Source organism: Hyperolius riggenbachi, chromosome 7 (genome assembly GCF_040937935.1).
Source record: "Hyperolius riggenbachi isolate aHypRig1 chromosome 7, aHypRig1.pri, whole genome shotgun sequence".
In the NCBI taxonomy this organism is placed as follows: Eukaryota; Metazoa; Chordata; class Amphibia; order Anura; family Hyperoliidae; genus Hyperolius; species Hyperolius riggenbachi.
The window spans coordinates 35,465,602-35,483,440 of record NC_090652.1 but is presented as its reverse complement, the minus strand read 5'-3'; the positions used below and the strand labels follow the sequence as shown (position 1 = coordinate 35,483,440).

At 47.5% G+C, this 17,839-nt stretch overlaps 1 protein-coding gene across 1 annotated transcript in view; it reads left to right on the top strand.

Moving 5' to 3' along the window:
• LOC137524247 (up-regulator of cell proliferation-like) overlaps positions 1 to 17,839 on the top strand; it is a 62,355-nt gene that overhangs the window by 1,386 nt on the left and 43,130 nt on the right. Inside the window, exon 2 of the mRNA XM_068243880.1 lies at positions 615 to 922. Within this exon, the coding sequence (XP_068099981.1) occupies positions 634 to 922 (289 nt within the window). The 5' untranslated portion in view covers positions 615 to 633. The remainder of the gene's footprint in view (positions 1 to 614; positions 923 to 17,839) is intronic.

Sequence of the window (17,839 nt, the reverse complement as noted above, 5' to 3'; positions counted from 1 at the left end):
GTAGGCCGGCGGACGCGGTCAATTCTCCGCATCACAGGGTGCTCTCTCCATACAGATACGCATGTGGCTGCCTACTGCGCAGCCGCATGCGTACGGGTATGGAGGGAGCCCCTGTGATGCGGACAATTGGCCGGGTCTGCCAGAAGTGACGGGACCCGGTACCGGCGGCTCCAGGAAGCGGAGGATGGCGGCGTGGGAGCGCCGAGAAAGAGAATGAGGATTCGTAGTGCGGTAAGCGGTCGGCGGAATTTCAGTGGAAAACGGAAATCCGCGGAAATCAGAATACCATCAGGAATACTGCTAAGTACGGTTGGAATATAGTAGTAGCGGAAATCTGCAGTGGCAGAATGCGGAGCTGCCGCAGAATTGGAAATCTGCAATTCCAACCATCCCTGTTCCCATTGGTACGACTTTACTGTCCTGTCTGTTATGCAGGTCATATTTGTCGTAGGTCTGCAGCTTATTACTGAGGGGACTGTCTTTCATAAAGGTGCAGCTTTTTACTGGAGGTTCTTTTGTCATGGGGCGAGACCTGTCTGTTATTGGGGGTCCGGATGGTAATCTGGTATTGCTATAGCTACTGATAACTGAACTTTGATTATTATTATTGTCAGATTGTGAAATCCATATACCATGGCTTCCACCATGACGGGATCGCAGACCATAGAACAACTGAAGCAAAAACTTACTGAAGTCTTTGAGAAGGATGTGGATGGTTTGTGTGATGAGCTGGGATGTCTGGGCCTGGTAACCCAGCAGGAGTTTATAAATCTGTACAAGACTGAAGAACAAAGAGAGAAAACTGAGAAACTAATGGAAATCATACTTCAGAAGGGAGAGCCAGCTTGTGAGAAGTTCCTGGATCACCTTGAGAATATGACTTTCAGGTTCCCTGCCTTGCGGGATGTGGCCTCCAAGGAAAGTGAGTTACCTCTGACAGTGTACAGTAATTGCTAGTGTTCAAGTTCTGTTCAAACAAAGCAAGACCTACATCAGGCTGGGTTAATGCATACTGTAGATGCCATTAATAAACTGTGAAAGATTCTTAGATCCTGTATAAGTTTACTAACGGTTCTTGTAGGTTTCTGTAAAGAAAATGCCAGAGCTTTCAGGAAAGAAGACACTGATACCCTTCATATTGCGATCTTGACTTCTATAGGCTGATGCTAATAAGACCAACCTTTTATGATGAGACAAACATACAACTTATGTGCACTCCAAAGACAGAACATATCTTATTCTAAGTGCTGCACACAAATGTACAGTATGTACAGTATAAGCTGTTACTCTGTGCCTGTACTGATAGTAAACTAGCTGCAGTGTGTGCTGATCTCTGCTGTCTCCAGTATGTACAGTATAAGCTGTTACTCTGTGCCTGTACTGATAGTAAACTAGCTGCAGTGTGTGCTGATCTCTGCTGCCTCCAGTATGTACAGTATAAACTGTTACTCTGTGCCTGTACTGATAGTAAACTAGCTGCAGTGTGTGCTGATCTCTGCTGCCTCCAGTATGTACAGTATAAGCTGTTACTCTGTGCCTGTACTGATAGTAAACTAGCTGCAGTGTGTGCTGATCTCTGCTGTCTCCAGTATGTACAGTATAAGCTGTTACTCTGTGCCTGTACTGATAGTAAACTAGCTGCAGTGTGTGCTGATCTCTGCTGCCTCCAGTATGTACAGTATAAGCTGTTACTCTGTGCCTGTACTGATAGTAAACTAGCTGCAGTGTGTGTTGATCCCTGCTACTTATAATATGTACAGTATTAGCTGTAAAGCCTGGTACACACATACAATTTTGATTAGCCAATTTTAGCTCTGTTCATCAAATTCATTGTCTGTTGGCCCATTACTCCATGGGGGTGGTAAAATTGGTCAGTGATTGACCAATCAGAATTGTATGTGCGTATACATTTTTGATCTGATCTATGCTATACTGATTGTAAATTATCTAAATAAAGGACATGGGGCTCCATCCAATATTTTGATGGGCAGGCCCGTTATCTGTAGCTTACACCGTTGCTAAGTTCATGTAAATTTGGCCCCACCCATGGCCACGCCCACTCACTATATGACCACGCCCATTTTTATGCCGCAGCGCATACACCCCCCACCTTGTGCCCACAGGTGACCCCGATCTCCAAGGACCCTAGGAACGCCCCTGGATGTTATTGTCATGTAAGCATAGAATCTTGAGTGAGGAAGTGTAATCTACCAAAATAAGATAATTAAAGAGAAAATGTAGTAAAGAGATGCCTCTGGATAAGTAGTAACATGAAGCTTAACTAGAAAGAACAATAATCCTCGTCCAAAAAGAGCTAAAGTTACAGACTACGCAGCAAACATATCGATTCCTAGGAGTGTGTATGGGGCTACAAAGGTCCAAAATGCCCTCTTACTAAAATGTTATGCAAAAAACAAAACAAAACAAAAAAAAATTGGCCTTTTTAAAACAGACATCATTTGCTTACGCCAACCTGAATTATCGCAAACACCCTCTGCTTTTAAGAACCTTTGTTTTGCTAAAAGAGCTAAAAGTAAAAAAAAAAAACACAAAAGGAAAAAACACAAAAAACGTATCAGCATAAAAAAACCTTAATTGAAAGAAGATAAAATATTGGGGGGGGGGGGGGGGGGGGGGGGGAAGGGTAATTAGTCTAGCAGAATAATGCAGGTGATGAATACAAGTGTCTGCATCCAGGGTTGCTCTCGACGACCTCGTGATCACGGAGGATTACTCGTGATCACGAGCATTTTTTGGCTCTGAATTCAGAATTCAGAATCTGTGACCGCGAAATTCAAATTCACATCTATTCGTAATTAACGCGAATTCGGTCGTGATCATGGCGGAAATTTACGATCACGAATTCGCATTGCACACGTGCGGTAACCATTGGCTGACGTCGTTGGGCCAATCAGAGGGCCCCAATCCAAGGCACTAGCAACCAATCAGAGGAGGGGAGCCTGGCCCTCCCCTCCTCTATAAGGCGGCGGCCATTTTAGGCAGTCGTCCTTGCTTGTGACTTGTGGTACTGAGAGCATCTCCAGTGCTGCTGTGTGTCTTAGCAAGGTCTTTTTACTGTGTAAACAGAGCGTTTGGCATCCTAACCACATTATTTACACATATATTATATAGCTGTATAGATAGCTAGTGATTTGAGTGTTATAGTTTTCAGTCAGCAAGTGTATATACTGTATACTGTGCTGCTAGGCTAGTGTTAGGTCTGTGTGCAGGCTAGGCCTGCTAGCATAGGGTAGCCTTAGCCTAGTTAGCTGTAGTGTAGTTCGCAATTTGTACTGTTCATTGCTTCATTTAGTGTTAGACTAGCAGCCGCAGTAAGTTAGCACTTAGCAGCAGGCAGGCCAGGCTATGTTTGGTTATTTTCTGACTGCTGCATCTGCCTTGACTGTATTGATTGCAGTGTGACAGTCAGACAGTGTTTTGGTGTCACTGTCTGTCACTCTGTCTTGTTACTTAGTGCTACATTTCTTCGTCCACTATAGTGTAGTGTGACACTGACGTCTGTCACTCACTGACCGTTTATGTGCAGTGAAGTGAACTAGCTCTACCTGTCATCGTTCGAGACTTGTACTGACTGAGGGACCTGTCTTCTAGTCTACTACTGTCTATTAGTAAAAAAAGAAAAGAAAAAAACCTTTCAATTTTTTTGTCACCAACCCACCCCTCTTTACTAAAGTTTACACCCTTTCCCCACCCTATATATATAAATATATGTATATTTATTTATTTTTTGTTTTGTTTTGTTTTTTGTCTTTGTTTTTTTGTTATTATATTGTATTTTTACTGCACAATGCCTGGCAGAGGTACTAGAGGGTGAGGCACCACAGCCAGGAGAGGCAGTTCCATTGCCGCCACCACTGCTGGCAGGTCTGTGACTGGTCCGCCGCCAGCCACCTGGCCGCACAGTTGTGTAGGAGGGAGCAGAGGCGCAGCAGCAGCGTGTTGCGCCCATCTTTGATGTGGGTAAACGTTGCCGGCACCCAGACCAGAGTCAAGCACAGGTTCTCATGGAACTGATGGTGGAGCAGTAAGCCACCGATTCCAGCTAGACCTCCAGCGAGACCAGAGCCGCTACCACCAGAACTCCGGTCCTCAGTAGCAGCCGCCAACCACCACCGCTTGAGGTCACGCCCACCCCAGCGGCCAGCCCGCCCTCACTGGGCTCACTGTTGACCTTAAGGACTGCAAGTGACTTAAAGGCTGTTGTGGCAGAATTTGAGGAGGAGATCATGGGGACAGGCGAGGAGGGGTGAAGGCAGCTCGGAGGAGGAGGTGGCTGTGGCACAGAGGCACAGCAACATGGAAACCAGGGGCAGGGCCAGCAGAGGGCGTGGAAGGCAGCAGCCACAGCCTGCTGCTTCAGCTGGTACCACCACCGGCACCCGCACCAGTCAGTCCCCAACCAAAGTGAGAAAAGGCCAGTATTCAAGCCTGAAGGGGTAGTTCACATCCCCAATCTGGCATTTTTTTGTTGTGTCCCACACAGATGAGAGCCGTGCAGTTTGCTACAACTGCAGGGCCAGCCTGAGTAGAGGTCGTGATCTGTCCAAGTTGGGTACCTCATGCCTGCTGACCCACTTGCAGACCAAGCACCCGCAGGAGTGCGAGGAGTTTAAAAGGCTGAAGGACAGTGGCACTGGGCCTGCATCAACATCAGCAGCAGGAGCGGGGAAACGCAATGCCCTCCTCTCCCCCACTGTGCACTTTGTCAGTCCTGCCGCGATTGAGGCTGGTTCATGCAGCCAGTCCTCAGTGGCCTCCGCTGCTCCCTCCACAGTTGCCTTCTCATCCTCACGTGCAGGCAAATGCTGCCAGACCCTGCTCAGTTAGTCCTTTCCCGGGGTGACCAAGGTTCTGCCTCCCACCAACAGGCGCATCCAGATGCTGAATGGGTTGCTTGCTCGGGCCATGTGCTCCCAGCTCCTGCCGTACTCCTTTGTGCCAGAGGGGAGTGACATGAGAACGCTCTTGCAGTATGGGATCCCAGAGTAGCAAATCCCCAGCCACCACTACTTCTCCCGCACGGCGATCCCAGCACTGCACCGGTTTGCGTTGGCGAACGTGGCTCTTTCGCTCGAACATGCCGTGAGCGAGCGGGTCCATGTCACCATGGACTCCTGGAGCAGCCATTTTGGGACAGACCACTACCTGTCCTTCATGGCTTACTGGGTCAGCCTGGTGGAAAGGCTTGAGGAAGCAGCAGGTCCATCCTCGGGCACAGCAGCAGCAGCCCAGTGGGTGGTGCCAGCCCGCGGGTTGAGGGGAGCCGCAGCAGGCTCCTCTGATCCTGGTCCCTCCTCCTCAGGCACACCCGCCGCCACCAAGTGTCCCCGCCTCAGCAGCAGCGTGAAGGCCTGCCACTGCCAAGCGCTGCTGGAGATGGTCAGCCTGGGGAAGAACAAACTTATGGCAGCCAATGTGCTTCACTACCTCAGAGAGCAGGAGAAGAGGTGGTCGACCCCCAGAGGCCACAGAGTCGGATTGGTGGTGTCCGACAATGTGGCCAACCTGCTGTCTGCCATCGCCAGGGAAACTTGACCCACATCCCCTGTTTGGCCCACGTCCGGAACCTGGTGGTGCAGAAGTTTCTGCGCACCTACCAAGGGATGGACAATCTGTTGGAAGCGGCAAGGAAGATTGTGCACCATTTCCGCCGTTCTGCCGGTGCCTCAGCAAACCTGGCCAACCTGCAGCAGCGCGAGGGCCTGCCACGACACCGGCTTGTCATCGATGTGCCGACTCGCTGGAATTCCACCCTGGCAATGTTGGAGCGGCTGCTTGAGCAGAGGAGGGCTGTCAGCCATTACATTGTCAACATGACTATTTCTGGCACCACCACCAACCTCCAGGTCCTCTCCAAGCATAGTGGGGGCAGATGCAGCAGTTTTGCTTGGTGTTGGCTCCCTTCCTGCAGGGAACCAACCTGGTGAGCCAGGAACGGGCATCCCTCTGTGAGTGGTTGCCCATGGTTTATCTGCTGAACAAGGCCCTGTGGGATTTGATGGAAGCGGGAGAGGAGTCCCTGTCCCAGCTGGATCAGCAGCCGGCTGCACAGTCTACCTCTCAGGAGGACTTTGAGTTGCTGGAGGAGGAGGAGTTGGAGGTCCCTGACCTTCGACGTTGAGGTGCCACAGGAGAGTGCAGCTGCAGTGGTGTGGGGGTGGAGGAAAGTACGGGGTGAGGCTCAGGGGCCAGAGAGGAGGACAGCGATGTCGGCTCTGGGGGTGCCGAGGACAACCATGATGATGACATCTCTGCTGCGTCCGAACTGTTCCCCATGGCAGTGCACATGCTGCGGTGCCTGTGCAGGGACCCCAGGGTGAAGCAGATGCATGCTCAGGAGGACTTCTGTACTAGCATGATCCTGGACCCACGGCTGAAGGGGAAGCTGGGTCAGTTCCAGCCTGCTGGAGACCCTGACTAGCGAACAAGGGAGTTGCAGTGGGTCCTTGTTCGGTGATTGGAGGAAGCCTTCCCCCAGTCTTCCACCCCCTCTCTCCCTGTACAGCCAGCACAGCAGCCAGTGCCTGCAGCCAGCAGTAGGCGCCCAGGAGACCTGCTGTCTCTGAGTAAGGCACTGTACACAATGGTAGAGCTGCCGAGAGAGGAGGTGCCTGCAGCAGCATCCTCCTTTCGAAGTCAGAACCAGTGCCTGACCCAGATGGTGGCCATCTACATGGGGTCCTTCAGCGGGCTCGACACCGGCGATGACCCTGTGGACCCCTTGGAGTACTGAGTCAAGTGCTTGGAGATCTGGCGCAGTACGCCCTAGAAGTCCTGTCTTGCCCCCCTTCCCACATGCTGTCTGAGAGGTGCTTCAGTGCAGTCGGTGGCGTGGTCACCGAGAAGCGCTTTCGTCTGTCCCCATAGTCTGCGGACAGACTAACCTTCTTAAAGATCAACCAGGCCTGGATTGAAGGCACGTTCCTGGCCCCTGTTGTCGGCGAGAGGGGGGATCATGAGGTGGCTGGGAATTTTAGCACACCAAGAAGAAGAAGAAGAAGGAGGAGAAGAAGAAGATGGTGAAGAAGAATAAACAAACAAATACAGAAAACGTTTTTCACCAAAGTTTTTTTTTATACCACCACACAATTAATTGCATTTTTTCTTTAAAAAAGCATGATGCTTTATGCATCATTTACCCTAAAATAAGTTTTGGAAGCAATTTGTGATTACGACTGGTGATTCCGGATTCGGTCATGATCACGATGCGAATGCGAATTCAAATTTGTTCGCATGCGTGATTACAACCGAATTCGGATTTTAGCAAACCTGAATTTGCGAAAGCTCAAATAGGAAATGAGGGTATTCGAGCAACCCTGTCCTTGTCATCCATTGATCAAATTCTCAATTAAAATGCCTCCGATACTTGTCCACTCCAGAGCTACTGGCTCTAATTTATGGCTGCTGGAGTAATCCATTCTGTTGTACAGCTGCTGCTTAACTGCAATAATCCGCAGCTGCCTGGACTTAAAGAGAATCTGTATTGTTAAAATCGCACAAAAGTAAACATACCAGTGTGTTAGGTAGAGTGACCAGACGTCCCGGATTGCCCGGGACGCGTCCCGGATTCGGGGTCCGCTGTCCCAGGCAGCATGAGGTCCCGGGAAACGTCCCGCTTTCAGCAGCAGGACGTCCCGGCCTCGGGACTCTGGCCACTCTCTCCGCATGAACTGGCAGCGGCGTCTATAGACGCCGTGCCAGTTCATTGCCTGCAGCCCCGCTCCAGCCTCCTCTTCCGGTGTCTGTTCCGACACCGGCAGGCGAGCAGGGCTACGGCAAGATGGCTGCCGAAGCCCTGTACTGGAGACCTATTTGTGTCTCTAGTACAGGGCTTCGGGCGCCATCTTGCCGTAGCCCTGTCAGCGCGGGAGATATGCAGGGAGAAGGTGGTCCCGGGAGCAGCGCGCAAGAGGCCGGAGACTTCTGCCAGGTAAGTAAATGCTTTCTTTTCCAGGTGAACTTTGCCCGCATTGCGTTTCTTGCCTGGTGAAATGTTTGCCCGCATTGCGTTTCTTGCCTGGTGAAATGTTTGCCCGCATTGCGTTTCTTGCCTGGTGAAATGTTTGCCCGCATTACGTTTCTTGCCTGGTGAAATGTTTGCCCGCATTGCGTTTCCTTTCTGGTGAAATGTTTGCCCGCATTGCGTTTCTTACCTGGTGAAATGTTTGCCGGCAGTGCGTTTCTTGCCTGGTGAAATGTTTGCCCGCAGTGCGTTTCTTGCCTGGTGAAATGTTTGCCCGCAGTGCGTTTCTTGCCTGGTGAAATGTTTGCCCGCAGTGCGTTTCTTGCCTGGTGAAATGTTTGCCCGCATTGCGTTTCCTTTCTGGTGAAATGTTTGCCCGCAGTGCGTTTCTTGCCTGGTGAAATGTTTGCCCGCATTGCGTTTCCTTTCTGGTAAAATGTTTGCCCGCAGTGCGTTTCTTGCCTGGTGAAATGTTTGCCCGCAGTGCGTTTCTTGCCTGGTGAAATGTTTGCCCGCAGTGCGTTTCTTGCCTGGTGAAATGTTTGCCCGCAGTGCGTTTCTTGCCTGGTGAAATGTTTGCCCGCATTACGTTTCTTGCCTGGTGAAATGTTTGCCCGCAGTGCGTTTCTTGCCTGGTGAAATGTTTGCCCGCAGTGCGTTTCTTGCCTGGTGAAATGTTTGCCCGCATTGCGTTTCTTGCCTGGTGAAATGTTTGCCCGCATTGCGTTTCTTTTCTGGTGAAATGTTTGCCCGCATTGCGTTTATTTTGTACTGACATGTTGCCCGCATTGCGTTTATTTTGTACTGACATGTTGCCCGCATTGCGTTTATTTTGTACTGACATGTTTGCCCGCATTGCATTTATTTTATACTGACATGTTTGCCCGCATTGCATTTATTTTATACTGACATGTTGCCCGCATTGCGGTTATTTTGTGCTGACATGTTGCCTATTGCGTTTATTTTCTGGTGTCCGGGGTAACTGTTACTGCATTTATTATTTAATGGTCATAGATGGCTATGTTTGCTGCTTTGTGGTTACGGTATACTATTAGCATCACACAGTTTCTGCACACCCATGATGCAAAGTCTCGTTTGTCCACATCATGGCGTAAACACTGCTTTCTTATGCCTCGCTGTTACATCATTACGTTAGCTCCGCCCATACAATGTCATGGCCATGCCCATTTTTCGCCGCGGCAGCCCCCCCGCCCCCGGTCTTCGGCGCTGTGCGCTCCTCAGTCCTCCCCACTTTTCGCCGTGGCGCGCTGCGCGCGCCGCCTCCCCCGCGCCCCCCTCCCCGTCCCAGGTTGGACGCACAAAAATCTGGTCACTCTATGTTAGGGGACATCTCCTATTACCCTCTGTCACAATTTCGCCGCTCCCCGCCGCATTAAAAGTAGTCAAAAACAGTTTTAAAAAGTTTGTTTATAAACAAACAAAATGGCCACCAAAACAGGAAGTAGATTGATGTACAGTATGTCCACACATAGAAAATACATCCATACACAAGCAGGCTGTATACAGCCTTCCTTTTGAATCTCAAAAGATCATTTGTGTGTTTACCTTCTGTCCCCTGCTTCTCTCATGCACTGAAGTGACAGGCTTCCTGCAGACAGCTCTGCCTGTGCCTGTGTTTGTAATTCCACAGTATGTGTCAGCCAGCTAATTTCACAGCCTAACAGAGGAGGATTTTTATCCAGCTCTCTTCTATCACTGATAAGATAGCAGAGATGCTGCTGGCTTATGTAAATAAAACACACACTGGAGTGTGCAGAGAGGGGCCTGGAGGGGTGTGCATAAACAGACCAGCACAGAAGAGTTGGCAGCCTTTCAGACACAGGCCGACAAGTCTGACAGGGGAAAGATACATTGATTTATTACAGAGACAGTGATAGTAGAAAGTGCTGCAGTAAGGCAGAGCACATTAGAACAGCTTTAGGAACTTGTAGGATGGTAGAAAAAACGTTGTAATTTTTGGTACAGTGTCTCTTTAAGGTGTACCTGAGCTGTAAAATAGAAAAAAAAATCAAATACTTACCTAAGGAGATCCTAATGAGGCTTCCCTCGCTGTCCTCCAGTCCTCACCGCAAAGCTGCCTACCCCGGGAACATTGCCAATAAGGGCTCGGCAGTTGCGCAAACATGTCTCTGTCTACACAGTAGCATGAGCGGCTCCGTGGTACTGTGCAGGCATGGCCGTGCTCGCACAACTGCAGTATGGCAGTGTTCAATGGCGTAGCAATAGGGGATGCAGACGCAGCAATCGAACCAGGGCCATTGGGCCAGAAGGGCCAGTAGGGACCCTCCTTCAAATGCTGTATTAGCTTTTTCTTAATGCTGTGGTGATAATGATCATCTCTATGTATGCTTTGATTAGTTGTAGCCATTAATATAGTGTTCTCCTCTCCAACCTACACCTCTCTGACACTGCAGCTGTCCTTGGCAGGTTTTGGTGCTCCTTATCAATTGTTATGTATAGAGTGCTTGAGGGGGACCAATGTAAAACTTGCAATGGGTCCCAAAGCTCCTAAGCTATGCCACTGGACAGGAGAGGAGTGTGGCCTTGATGCTAAAGGGGGTCCCAGCGAGTGATGAGGAACCATGAGAACATTGAGGGAAGCCTCATTAGGATCCAGAGGCTTCCCTCTCCATAGGTAAGTATGTTATTTTTTTATTATTTTTCAACTTGGGTTTTCTTTAAGGATTCTCTGTACCATATTTAATGAAGTCATTCACCAAATATGGCTCCTGCAATTCCTTAAAGTGGAACTGTACTCAAGTTATTTACTTCATTTCCTGTGAGAGCAGAGTTAATGACTCACAGAAAAATTAGTAATGCGTATATGTAAAAAATCTGTTGCATTCTGTTACCATGACTTTAGACATAAAGAAAATATTTAAAGGGACTCCGAGCAGTGAAGAAACTATGGAAAGATGCATATCATTTTAAAGCTCTCTTTCTCCTCTTTCCAATGATATATAAACCGCTGCCCTACGCCTTTTAGTTTTCGCTATTTTCGCGATTGAAATTGCCGCGGCTGCGATTTCGATCGCGAATATAGAGGAAACTAAAAGGCGTAGAATGACGATTTAGGTGTCGCCAGAAAGAGGAGAAAGAGAGCTTTAAAATGATACCCATCTTTTCATAGTTACATTGTATTACACAGGGCGACTTTTTCTGCTGAATAAAGCTGCTGACTTTGAGAAAAAGTCGCCCTGTGTAATACAATGTAACTATGGAAAGATGGGTAGCATTTTAAAGCTCTCTTTCTCCTCTTTCTGGCGACACCTAAATCGTCGTTCTACGCCTTTTAGTTTTCTCTATATTCGCGATCGAAATCGTGGCTGTGGCAATTTCAATCGCGAAAATAGCGAAAACTAAAAGGCGTAGGGCGGTGGTTTATATATCATTGGAAAGAGGAGAAAGAGAGCTTTAAAATGATATGCATCTTTCATTGTTTCTGCACTGCTCGGTGTCCCTTTAAACTTGTGAGCAACCACTTTATGGAGATGAAGATTTCATTTTTCAGCACGACCTGGCACCTGCTCACAGTGCCAAAAACACTGGTAAATGGTTTACTGACCATGGTATTACTGTGCTCAATTGGCCTTCCAAATCTCCTGACCTGAACCCCATAGAGAATCTGTGGGATATTGTGAAGAGAAAGTTGAGAGACGCAAGACCCAACACTCTGGATGAGCTTAAGGCCTCTATCGAAGCATCCTGGGCCTCCATAACACCTGATCAGTGCCACAGGCTGATTGCCTCCATGCCACGCCGCATTGAAGCAGTCATTTCTGCAAAAGGATTCCCGACCAAGTATTGAGTGCATAGCTGAATATAATTATTTGAAGGTTGACTTTTTTTGTTTTAAAAACACTTTTCTTTTATTGGTCGGATGAAATATGCTAATTTTTTGAGATAGGAAATTTGGGTTTTCATGAGCTGTATGCCAAAATCATCAATAAGAAAAACAATAAAAGGCTTGAACTACTTCAGTTGTGTGTATTTGAATTTAAAATATATGAAAGTCTAATGTTTATCAGTACATTACAGAAAATAATGAACTTTATCACAATATGCTAATTTTTTGAGAAGACCCTATATATATATATATATATATATATATATATATATATATATCTGATTGGCCGCGTTGCTCGGGTATGTATTTGGCTGGTGTTGGCTTCGCCCACTTTTCTAACCCTAACACACAATGACTCAATGACCTAGTTTGTGAGCTTTGCATTGTTTGGCATCAATAATTTGCATTGAAATGAAACAAATCTGATTGGCTGTGGCTCCACCCTCTTTTCTGAATTTGAACCCCAGTCAACCAATGACCAACTGTAACAGGTTTTAAGCTTGTGTCCTTGGAAGGATGGCAGCAATTGAATATTCCCCTTGAAAAGCAATAAATTAATTTAGATTGTTTTTTGTAGGCTCCACCCACTTTTATGAATATTAATCCCAGTCACCCAGTGACCAACTGTGCAAAGTTTGAGAACCTTACTGTTAACAGTGTAAGAATGGCTGCAGTTTACATTTTCCCAGTGAAATTTGTATTTGTCTCCGCCCACTGATGACCCATCATTGCCTGGGTATGTATTTGGCTGGTGTTGGCTATGCCCACTTTTTCTAACAGTAACAGACAATTACTTAATTACTCAATGATCACATTTGTGAGCTATGCAGTCTTTGGCATCAATAATTTGCATTGAAATGAAACAAATCTGATGGGCTGTTTGTGTCTCCACCCCTTTTCTGAATTTGAACCCCAGTCACCCAATAAATAACTGTACCCAATTTGGGGCTTGTGCCATTAACAGTGCAATAATGGCAGTAAGGTAATATTCCCCATGAAAATCAATAGATGAATTTTATTGGCTTTTGTAGGCTCCATCCACTTTTATGAATAATAGCTGATGAATCGGCGTTGCCCAGGTATGTATTTGGCTGGTGTTAGCTCTGGCCACTTTTTCTAACCCTAACACACAAATACTCAATGACCAAGTTTGTGAGCTTTGGGGTCTTTGTCATCAATAATTTGTATATTCCCATAGAAATTAAACAAATCAGATTGGCTGTTTGTGGCTCTGCCACTCTCCGGCATTTGAACCCCAGTCAACCAATGACCAGCTGTAGCAGGTTTGAGGTATCTGTTATTAACAGAGCGAAAATGGAAGCAATTTAAATATTCCCCTTTTGATTGGCCATTATGAACTCCACCCACTTCCCATAATATTAATCTCAGTCACCCAGTGACCATTTGGGCAAAGTTTGAGAACCCTTGCCATTAACAGTGTAAGAATGGCTGCAGTTTATATTTCCCTAGTGAAATTTGTTTTTGGCTTCGCCCACTTTTTGTAACCTTGACACACTCAATGACCAAGTTTGTGAGCTCTGGTGTCCTTGGCATCAATAATTTGTAATTTACCAGTGAGATGAAACAAATCTGATTGGCTGTTTGTAGCTCCACCCCTTTTCTGAATTTGAACCCCAGTCACCCAATGAACAACTGTACCAGGTTTGAGGCTTGTGCCATTAACAGCGCAAGAATGGCAGCAATTTAAAGATTCCCCTTAAAAATCAACAGGTGAATTTTGATTTTCTTTTTAGGCTCCACCCACTTTTCTGAAAATTAATCCCAGTCACCCAGTGACCAGGTTTTAAGCTTTTGGGTTTCTGCCATCAAAATTGTGTGAATGGAAGCAGTTTATCCAGTAAAGTAATCTGATTGGCTGTTTGTGGCTTCACCCCTTTAGTGGATTTGAACCCCAGCCACTTCATGACCAACTGTAGCCGGTTTGAGGCTTCTGCCATTATCAGTGTAAAGGTGCGTACACATGCACTATGGCCGCCAGCAACGGGTACGTCAGACACTCCAGCTGGGCGGACTTTCAGGCGACAGTAGCGCGTGCGTACGCACTGTCGGGGGACTGATAAGGCGGTGATCCACCCGGCGGATTGTTCAGAAGCAGCCTTATCAGTCCACCGACAGTGCGTACACACGCGCTGCTGTCGCCTGAAAGTCCGCCCAGTGGGAGGGTCTGACAGACCCGTCATTGGCAGCCGTAGTGCGTGTGTACGCACCTTAAGAGCGGCAGCAGTTTCAATATTTCCCTTGAAAATCAATAGGTGAATTTTGATTGGCTGTTGTAGGTTTCACCCACTTTCCTGAATATTAATCCCAGTCATCCATTGACCAACTGTGTCACGTTTGAGAACTCTGCCAATAACAGAATGGCTGAAATCAATCTAACAAATCGGATTGGTTGTTTGTGGCTCCACCCCCTTTAGTGAATTTGGACCCCAGTCGCCTATCAGGCAAGAGGCCTCTGCCATTAACAGTGTAAGAATGGTAGCAATGTAAATATTCCCCTTGAAAATCAATAGGTGAAATTTGATTGGCTGTTGGCTCCACCCACATTTCTGAATAATAATTCCAGTCACCCAGTGGCCCACCGTGTCAAGTTTGGGAACCCTGCCATTAACAGTGTAAGAATGGCTGCAGTTTATATTTTCCCCTGGAAAAAAATGTAGTTATTGGCTCCACCCACTTTTTCTAACCTTGACATACAGTCACTCAATGACCAAGTTTATGAGCTTTGGGCTTTTGGTATCAATAATTTATATATTCCCATTAAAATTAAAAAAATCTGATTGGCTGTTTGTGGCTCCGCCCCCTTTCCAAATTTGAACCTCAGTCACCCAGTGACTAACAGTACCAGGTTTGAAGCATCTGCTATTAACTGTGTAAGAATGGCAGCAATGTAAATATTCCCTTTGAAAATCAACAGGTGAATTTTAATTGGCTGTTGTAGGCTCCACCCACTCTCTTGAATATTCATCCCATTCACCCAGTGACCAACGGTGCAAAGTTTGAGAACCCTGCCAGTAACAGTGTAAGAATGTCGGCAGTTTATATTTTCCTAGTGAACTTTATTTTTGGCTCCACCCACTTTTTGTAACCTTGACACACAGTCACTCAATGACCAAGTTTGTGAGCTTTCAGGTTCCTGGCATTAAAATGTGTGAATGGAAGCAGTTTATCCACCAAGAAAGTCTGATTGGCTGTTTGTGGCCCCGCCCCTTTAGTGAATTTGGACCCCAGTCACCCAATGACTGACTGTAGCAAGTTTGAAGTCTGTGCCATTAACAGTGTAAGAATGGCAGCAGTTTTACTATTCCTCTTGAAAATCAATAGGTGACTTTTGATCGGCTGTTGTAGGCTCCACCCACTTTCCTGAATATTAGTCCCAGTCACACAGTGACCAAGTGTGCCAAGTTTGAAAACCCTGCCATTAACAGTCTAAGAATGGCTGCAGTTTACATTTTTCCATTTTAAAATGAATGTCTGAAATTTCATTGGCTGTTTTATGCTCCGTCCCCTTTTCCTGGATTTGTAACCTCGGTCACCAAGTGACCAACTAGTGCCAAGCGTGGGGACTCTGGCTTGATTACTGTGAGCAGGGGCGTAACTAGAAATCACTGGGCCCCCCTGCGAATATTTGGATGGGGCCCCCCCCATAGGTGCCAAATAATCGTAATGGGGCAGCGTTTCACTGTAAATTAATTGTAAAGTGGGCAGCATTTTACCAGACAATCGTAATGTGGGCCAGAAAATCGTAATGTGGGCAGAGTTCACCAGAAAATCGTAATGTGGGCCAGAAAATCGTAATGTGGGCAGAGTTCACCAGAAAATCGTAATGTGGGCCTTTAGAAAATCATAATGTGGGCAGAGTTCACCAGAAAATCGTAATGTGGGCACCAGTCACCAGAAAATAGTAACGTGAGCAGCAGTCACCAGACAATCGTAATGTGGGCAGCGTTCACCAGAATATCGTAATGTGGGACAGAAAATTGTAATGTGGGCAGAGTTCACCAGAAAATTGTAACATGGACAGCATTCACCAGACAATCGTAACTTGGGCAGTGTTCACCAGAAAATCGTAATGTGGGCCAGAAAATCGTAATGTGGGCAGAGTTCACCAGAAAATCACAATGTGGGCAGCAGTCACCAGAAAATCGCCATGTGGGCAGCAGTCACCAGAAAATTGCAATGTGGGCATCAGTCACCAGAAAATCCTAATGTGGGCAGCAGTCACCAGAATATCGTAATGTGGGCAGCAGTCACCAGAATGTCGTAATGTGGGCAGCAGACACCAGAAAATCCTAATGTGGGCAGCAGTCACCAGAAAATCCTTATGTGGGCAGCAGTCACCAGAAAAATCGCAATGTGGGCAGCAGTCACCAGAAAAATCGCAATGTGGGCAGCAGTCACCAGAAAATCGCAATGTGGGCAGCAGTCACCAGAAAATCCTAATGTGGGCAGCATACACCAGAAAATCGCAATGTGGGCAGCAGACACCAGAAAATCATAATGTGGGCAGAGTTCACCAGAAAATCGTAATGTGGGCACCAGTCACCAGAAAATAGTAACGTGAGCAGCAGTCACCAGACAATCGTAATGTGGGCAGCGTTCACCAGAATATCGTAATGTGGGACAGAAAATCGTAATGTGGGCAGAGTTCACCAGAAAATTGTAACATGGACAGCATTCACCAGACAATCGTAACTTGGGCAGTGTTCACCAGAAAATCGTAATGTGGGCCAGAAAATCGTAATGTGGGCAGAGTTCACCAGAAAATCACAATGTGGGCAGCAGTCACCAGAAAATCGCCATGTGGGCAGCAGTCACCAGAAAATTGCAATGTGGGCATCAGTCACCAGAAAATCCTAATGTGGGCAGCAGTCACCAGAATATCGTAATGTGGGCAGCAGTCACCAGAATATCGTAATGTGGGCAGCAGTCACCAGAATATCGTAATGTGGGCAGCAGTCACCAGAAAATCCTAATGTGGGCAGCAGTCAGTCACCAGAATGTCGTAATGTGGGCAGCAGACACCAGAAAATCCTAATGTGGGCAGCAGTCACCAGAAAATCCTTATGTGGGCAGCAGTCACCAGAAAAATCGCAATGTGGGCAGCAGTCAACAGAAAAATCGCAATGTGGGCAGCAGTCACCAGAAAATCGCAATGTGGGCAGCAGTCACCAGAAAATCCTAATGTGGGCAGCATACACCGGAAAATCGCAATGTGGGCAGCAGACACCAGAAAATCATAATGTGGGCAGCAGACACCTGAAAATCACAATGTGGGCAGCAGTGACCAGAAAATCATAATGTGGGCAGCAGACACCTGAAAATCACAATGTGGGCAGCAGTGACCAGAAAATCATAATGTGGGCAGCAGACACCTGAAAATCGCAATGTGGGCAGCAGACACCTGAAAATCACAATGTGGGCAGCAGACACCTGAAAATCACAATGTGGGCAGCAGTGACCAGAAAATCATAATGTGGGCAGCAGACACCAGAAAATCACAATGTAGGCAGCAGACACTAGAAAAAAAATGCACCTGTGAAAAAAAAACAAATTCACTTACCTGACAGAAGTCTTCTCCTCTCCCGGCATCTGGCTCGCAGCTCCCCGAGTCCTCCTGCAGCACATCTCCCGCGCTGACAGGCAGAGTGCAGGGCTACGGCAAGATGGCTGCCGAAGCCCTGTACTAGAGACACAAATAGTCTCCAGTGTAGGGCTTCTTCGGCGGCCATCTTGCCGTAGCCCTGCTCTGCCTGCTGGAGACTATGCAGGCTGCTGGAGCGGGGCTGCGGGGAATGAACTGGCGCAGCGTCTATTAGACGCTGCGGCCAGTTGAGCACCTTGCTGGGGGGTCCAGAGCAGCGCTCCCCCCACGCACAATGAGCGGCCCCAGAGCAGCCCCGGGCGGCCGGGCCCCCCTGCGGCTGAGAGAGTCGCATCCCCGGTAGGTATGCCGGTGGTGACAGCCT